The sequence below is a fragment of the Arachis hypogaea genome, chromosome 17, assembly GCF_003086295.3.
Source record: "Arachis hypogaea cultivar Tifrunner chromosome 17, arahy.Tifrunner.gnm2.J5K5, whole genome shotgun sequence".
Classification (NCBI taxonomy): Eukaryota; Viridiplantae; Streptophyta; class Magnoliopsida; order Fabales; family Fabaceae; genus Arachis; species Arachis hypogaea.
In genome coordinates this window covers 61,028,751-61,035,749 of record NC_092052.1, presented here as the reverse complement: position 1 = coordinate 61,035,749, position 6,999 = coordinate 61,028,751, and the positions used below count along the sequence as shown (strand labels likewise).

At 35.9% G+C, this 6,999-nt stretch overlaps 2 protein-coding genes across 3 annotated transcripts; both read left to right on the top strand.

The window, feature by feature from the left end:
* The first annotated feature begins 447 nt into the window (after positions 1-447).
* On the top strand, positions 448-2,267 carry LOC112766188 (uncharacterized protein At1g01500-like). Its single transcript, XM_025812075.3, has 3 exons — positions 448-713; positions 1,007-1,742; positions 1,835-2,267. The coding sequence occupies exons 2-3, from the start codon at positions 1,080-1,082 to the stop codon at positions 2,069-2,071; spliced, it is 900 nt and encodes a 299-aa protein (XP_025667860.1). The 5' UTR covers positions 448-713; positions 1,007-1,079; the 3' UTR covers positions 2,072-2,267.
* Positions 2,268-3,121: 854 nt separating this feature from the next.
* On the top strand, positions 3,122-6,999 carry LOC112766187 (probable receptor-like serine/threonine-protein kinase At4g34500). 2 transcript variants are annotated; one of them, XM_025812074.3, is made up of 7 exons: positions 3,122-3,954; positions 5,397-5,501; positions 5,604-5,726; positions 5,841-6,011; positions 6,090-6,219; positions 6,303-6,512; positions 6,670-6,999. In XM_025812074.3, exons 1-7 carry the CDS (start codon positions 3,356-3,358, stop codon positions 6,703-6,705), a joined length of 1,374 nt encoding a protein of 457 aa, XP_025667859.1. In that variant the 5' UTR covers positions 3,122-3,355; the 3' UTR covers positions 6,706-6,999. The 2 variants fall into 2 exon arrangements, with proteins under 2 accessions (XP_025667859.1, XP_025667858.1); XM_025812073.3 differs by having other exon boundaries at positions 6,601-6,999.

Here is a 6,999-nt window from a genome sequence, read left to right as displayed (position 1 = left end):
AAGATTTATATAACTTTATGTATTATCCCGTGCAGGATACGAAACATATATTAGTTTAGATTTTTAAAAATACGGGATGTTATATACGTTATTACTAGAACGGCTAACTCAGCGCCAGAAATATGCTCAGAGACCACTATGGTGTCTAGAGGTGAATTTGGGAGACTATTATAATGAAATTGAAACTTCGAAAACCAAAAGAATCCTATAAATTTTAGAAACCATAATAGAAATTTACTCCCATACAAGATTTTATTATTATTATTATTATTATTATTATTATTATTATTTGTAAGATATGGTGATTGACTGAAATTGTAAATAGTTTAATTTTTCTCCATTAAACTAACAAGTGACAACTAACTAACAGACAGTATCCCCAATGAATGGTCGAATCAATCGGATGTAATTAGCCATTTTAAGAAACGCGTTGCCTTGTGTTGTAATGTTTCTTTTTCACAAAATTAGTGTGCGTAACTACCTACGTACAACGACCCTGCCAAGTAAGAACCTCTACCTCGCAGATTCAATCTCCGTTTCCCCGATACACAAAACGATTACATTCACAATCATAATCCCAAATCTATTGGCCCTAATATTCTATTTCGTTTCACGACTTAGGGTTGCTTCCTAGATTCTCCTCTGTTAACACAAAAAGCTTCATTTTGTTTTCTCTGGTAGCGGAGGATCAAGTTTGGTTTCTTTTCATTGCGGTGAGTAGTGTTGCCTTTAAATGATTCTATTAACATGATTTCATTAATTCCGATCTACATCATTCATGCTAGTGGTAGCTTTATCTGATTCATGTGGCGTTGCTTGCATTTTGCATTTTGCATTTCATGATTTGTTTGTATTTCTTCTTTGGATGACTCCTATCCTTTCTTTCAAGTTCCAGTGATTTCTTCATTTGTTATAAGTTGTAAATATCTCTTTTACTTTCAAGCTAATTAAATTGTTGTGTATAATAAACTTAGTACAGTGGCTTAGTAATGGTATACAATTGCAGGGTTCTTATACGGTTGCTACTTCCATATAGCAATCGAGAACAAAAATGAAAGAAACCAAGTGAATGGGTAGCAATGGAGAATTGTTACAAGGCTAATGGAAATATACATAGAGTTTCAAGGCAGAATAAACATCCATTCTCCATAAGGGATCAATCATTGCCCTGCTTTGACATAAGAGTATTTTTAGTCAGAGTTTGCAAATCTGATCTTGATAATTCTGCTCCCGAAGTTCTCAAACTGAAATGTATTTCATCAAATCCTGGCACACTTCTCAAAGTTAATGGCGTCCGCGCTACTATGCAATCCGAGGGTGTTTCAAGCCTTCTCAAAAGAGATAGAGTAGATAAGAAATCAAAAGAAGTGACATTTGTAAGCACAGATAGTATTAAGATGAGTAGTAATGTTAAGTTTGAAGTGTTTGACAAAGATGTTCTGTTGGTTTCTGGGGTCTTAGAATTATGCAATAGCAATGGATCTGTTAATGGACAAAGATGGAGCATGAACTGTGAGTCAATTATAATTCCTGGAACTAGTTTCTTCAAGAGCAAGAAATTCATGTTGCCAGGTTCAACTTTACCTACAATAGAGGTCTACATTGCTGGGTCCTTCTTGGATACTCCAATTGTCTTAACAAAGACCCTCCACCTTAGTTCTCAGATAAAACACACAAGGATGGGGACATTCTCTACAAACCTGGAAAACGAGACAAGTGCTCCTTCGACATTCACTTTACAGGTTAACAAGTGAAAGGGGTTTTGCTTTTATTTCCTTCTTTTATTTTATTCTTACTAATAATAGTTGCATGGCAATTCTTGTACTAATTAAAGGCTGCAGATAACATGAGTGAAAAGCCTGAAGAGGAGGATAACAACATTGATTTGTACCAAAGAAGAGCATATGTTGCTGCTGAAGAAGAAGATGGAGAGGTGTCATGGTTCAATGCAGGTGTGAGAGTAGGTGTTGGAATTGGTCTGAGTGTTTGCATTGGCATTGGCATTGGAGTTGGCGTGCTTGTTAAGACTTACCAAGGCACTACTCGCAACTTTAGGAGACGCCTATTATGATATTAATATGCACATACATATGCAAATATAACATGCTTGATTCACTGATCAACTATCATAATGGACAAGTATTTGAAAAGAAAACTCATCACTTTGTATTGTGCACCATGTTTGTCATTACATATCCAATTGAAGTGGGGTCACGGGTTACTTACACCCAATCTAATTAAATTAACTCCTAAATTTTCCTTGTTGATAGAATTACTTTTTGTTACTTTAATAAGCTCCGTTTATTCCTCAACCTTGTTAGCTTGAGTATATGGCAAAATTGGAAATCAGCAAGTAAATGAGCTTGGCACTGTCACTGGAGTTGAATGGAGATTCTTATTCCATGAATACAACGGTAGGAGACAGATGTCGACCCAAAAAATTAATAGACAAAGACTTGTATCTTTAGTTATTCTAATTAGCATACTGGAATTCTTGAGAAGAACAGGGTTAGTTGTTGGTGAAATTCATTATTGAGGGAATTAAAAGCAATATTATTAAATGGCGAATTGTAAAGCAATGGTTTGGTGGTGAGTTACGTTGGATAATCACGTTTACTTGGAATCTCTGTTCAGTCAATTAATCAAATTGACATGTACATATATATAGAGCCAAGTACAGGAATTTCACTAAAATTACAGCGAATTATTACGTGCGAACATCCATTACAGTACTTCAAAGCTTTTGATGTGAAAATAAGATCAAGACACGTGCTCTCCAACTTCAACGTTCAGCCTCAACCCATCAATTCCTTTATATGACTACGGTGGTCCAACAATTGAATCCTGTAATTTCTACGTACATGGTAAGAATAATAATTACTTAGGATTCCTACATTTGAAATGCGCGCTTTACTCGTCAAATTCTTCTTCAGTCGTTCTTTCTTTCATTAACCTGACATGGACAGTGGAATTAGAAAGGATAACGTGTTGATTGATGACTCATTAATTTATAATGGTCCGTCCTAATGGGAACAATTGAAATGGCATTTGGCAAGCAGGGATAGGAGTGGCATTTCGGTAAATAAAGTGCCATTCCAAGCTTAAAACATAACAACTGAAAATGAACTCTGTTTCCATTGGCCTTTTCTGCTTTAGTCTTTATTATATCCGTTGATGATGAAACTTCAAAGTTGAAACCCCACTCTTCTTTTTTTCTTTTCCTTTCTCTTTTCCTTTTCCAAATTCCAACCATCCCATCTCATTATAGTTTTCTCAGAAGCCAAACGCTCTTAATTAACGACCACAGATACTCCCGATTCCCGAGAGAATTCACTACACCGCCTCACTCGCAGCAATGGCAGCAACCTCCACGGAATCCACCGCTGGTGCTCTGCCGGAGCTGACCAACCGAACTACATTTTTAGGTCTGAAGCTGTACGTGTTAGTGATGGTTTTTTTGGCGATCGTGGTGGCATTGTTGATCGTGATTTATGTGTGCTTTTGGCGTAGCAGCAGAAGCTCGAAGAAGGGGAAAATGCGAGTGAAGCACAGCTCAGGCGGGATCCCACTGGTTTCAAAGGAGATTGTGGAGGTTAATGCATTGGATCTCGCGGATCATCTCAAAATGGAAAAAGAAGAAGAAGAAGAAGACACGGTCGTTGATGTTGATCCTAATCGGAAGCAAGAACAGAAGCAGCAGAAGAAGGAGAAGGAGGAATGTGAGATCAAGGTTGAGGGAATAATAAAAGGGAGTAAGAAGAGGAGGGAGGAGGAGTCGGTGGAGTCTTCGCCGAACATAGGGTGGGGGCGGTGGTACAGCATGTCAGAAGTGGAAGAAGCGACGGATGGGTTTGCGGAAGGGAATGTGATCGGAGAAGGAGGGTATGGGATTGTGTACAGAGGTGTTCTTGGCGACGGTTCTATCGTCGCTGTCAAGAATCTTCTTAACAACAAGTACGTTCAATTAATTTCATCTCTAACTCGTCAAGCTTCTCCTTATTCTCTTGTGCTCTGCATGGTTAATTTTCTTCTAAGTTTTAATTACCACCTATAAAAGTACAAACTACTATATGATTAATTTATGAGACCATCTTTTGGCAACTCTATGCTTCTTATAAAATATACATTAAAAATTTATAAAAAAAAATATTTCAATATATATAAATATATGATTGATTTAATTATTGATTGTTAATATAAACTTAATATTTTTGTTAATTATTAAAATATTTTGTTTATACTCACTTCGTCATTGACATAAAAATCATTTTTCTTCTTGATGCATGTGGTGTGGGACTCAATGGTGAAGTGGTGAGAGTTCCGTATTTACTAGTATTATATATTTATATACTTCTATTCAATAGGAAAAAGAAAATAAATTACTTCATTGTATATAAAAAAAATAATTCACATTGGTTTTTCCTTTTTTTTTTAATCATTATACACATGAAACATGTGTGACTATCCTGGCTTTATGCTGTCTATGTTGCATAATCCAAAAGACTTTGAGACTTGTTAACGGAAAAATATAGGGTCGCGTATGGAATTGAATGATTAGGGGAAATAATGACCATGATAATAAGAGTTTAGGTGGAATAGCTATAAGCTATGGATCCCATATATAATTGTTGGTAAAATTTGTTTGGCGGAGTATGAGGAAAAGAAAATGGGCACTTTGCAATTTGATTTTGTTTTCTTTGTTACTTTTCTGCTGGCCGGGAAAGGGTAATGTTACTTTCCTCTTTAATCTTTTTTTTTCCGTTATATATATAAACAAAAAACTTCTCTTAACTTTTACTTTAATTTTCTTTATTGATCTTTTTTTATATTTTTTTATTAAAGTATGACAGCACATGATAAAATCAATTCCCCAAAAACATTTAATCAGTAAGATTCAAAACCTACTTTAAAGTGATATATTCTTTGTGAAATCATTATTCCCAAAAACATTACCAGGCACATCATTTAATCCAAAAAACATGTCTAAAAGACTAAAATAAAATAGAAGCAACGTCATCATTGACCGTGAACTAGGTAGGCCAGCTCGACGACTATTGGGTGTAGCTAACTTCGTATTACCGCAAGCGAAAAAGTAACACAGAAATTCAATTATTCATGACTGAGCAGACTAAGGGTGGTTTTGGGGGGGTTCAAAATAGTATATCAAACAATTAGTGCGTTTCATGCTGGAAACTTTTACACTCGTTCGTCTAGCTCGGTAGTATTTCAATACTTCATAATGGATCTGAAATTATTTTTATAATTCAAGTAATCCGATATTTCTAGATTATCTTACCTCCAATAATGCAACATTTATAATGTGCTTTTCCTTCCTCATCACCTAGCAAATTAAAGGCCAACTGAAATTTATTGTGGCTATTCTGTTATTTTTGTAGGGGCCAAGCAGAGAAAGAGTTTAAGGTGGAGGTTGAGACCATTGGAAAAGTGAGGCATAAGAATTTGGTACGTTTAGTTGGATACTGTGCACAAGGTGCTAAGAGGTAAAATGTTGTGTCCACATGACTTGTATTATTTTCTTTTGTTGTAATAATGTCTTTTTTGATTCAAATGTAAATGGTATGTCACTTTTGCTGACCACTCAGGATGCTTGTTTATGAATACGTTGATAATGGAAATTTGGAGCAGTGGCTACATGGGGATGTAGGCCCTGTTAGCCCCTTGACATGGGATATACGAATGAGGATTGCTGTTGGAACCGCCAAAGGGTGTGTTTTCCTCGTTTCCCTGTTTCGTTATATTCAATACCATATAATATCCTAAAGTATCTCCCTTGTATTAATATACAAAAGTGAAAAACGTATTATTATAACATGAATCAGATTAGCCTACTTGCATGAAGGCTTAGAACCCAAAGTTGTGCACCGAGATGTAAAATCCAGTAACATTCTTTTGGACAAAAATTGGAATGCCAAAGTATCTGATTTCGGACTGGCCAAACTCTTAGGCTCAGAGAAAAGCTATGTCACAACGCGTGTAATGGGAACATTTGGGTTAGTTCTTCTTCAGTTATATCTTATGGCATAAAGTTTTCTTGCACATTGACGTGAATGAAATTACATTTTGTACAGATATGTTTCACCTGAGTATGCAAGTACAGGAATGCTCAATGAATGCAGTGATGTGTATAGCTTTGGGATGCTACTAATGGAGCTAATTACAGGAAGAAGTCCTATTGATTATTCCAGACCACCTGCAGAGGTGATTCCATGATTATTTTTCATCAGGTTTTATTTCTGCCCACTATATGAGTTCTTATTGCTTTTTTGTTTGATGTGCATCAGATGAACTTGGTTGACTGGTTTAAGGGAATGGTAACAAGTCGTCGTGGCGATGAGCTAGTCGATCCTTTAATTGAGATTAAACCCTCTCCAAGATCTCTGAAGCGAGCTTTGCTGGTTTGTTTGCGCTGTATAGACTTGGATGTCATTAAGCGACCAAAGATGGGTCAAATTGTTCACATGCTTGAAGCTGACGATTACCCATTTCGTTGTGTAAGTCTTTCTTCTTTCTTATAACAGTAGGCCCTTCTAGTGATTCACTTTGATTAAATGATTTTTTGTAATTGTTTTGAATGAGTAGGAGGTTCATACATATAGAGAGAAAGACCCTTCTCCTTCTCATACAACTGTTGCTTTTCCAACAAGGCAGGTGGAGTCAGTACATAAACCAAGCTGGAGGAGATGATTGCGTTGCCTATAGAGACTACAGGGTTGCAGCTTGTGTAAACTCTGCTGATACAAACTATCAATTTGTTGTAATGTGAATTTTCACTTTTTTATGAAGAAGAAGAACATGTCAGATGCCATTTTGAATATTTCTATAACAACATAGTTAATATATAGTTATTTTAATTAGGTGTTTAAAACGCGGTGTGGTATTGCATTATCATCATGAGAAGAAATGAGCACTGGCTTGTAAATATGTATTCCTCACGATATACTAATTCTATTAGTTTGTTAGATTGTTGACATTTAGTAA

Coding starts and splice junctions, on each gene's coding strand:
- LOC112766188 (XM_025812075.3), top strand. CDS start 1,080: ATGGAGAATTGTTACAAGGCTAATGGAAATATACATAGAGTTTCAAGG. Junction 1,743..1,834: donor CTTCGACATTCACTTTACAG/GTTAACAAGTGA, acceptor TACTAATTAAAG/GCTGCAGATAACATGAGTGA.
- LOC112766187 (XM_025812073.3), top strand. CDS start 3,356: ATGGCAGCAACCTCCACGGAATCCACCGCTGGTGCTCTGCCGGAGCTG. Junction 5,502..5,603: donor TGTGCACAAGGTGCTAAGAG/GTAAAATGTTGT, acceptor CTGACCACTCAG/GATGCTTGTTTATGAATACG. Junction 6,220..6,302: donor ATTCCAGACCACCTGCAGAG/GTGATTCCATGA, acceptor GATGTGCATCAG/ATGAACTTGGTTGACTGGTT.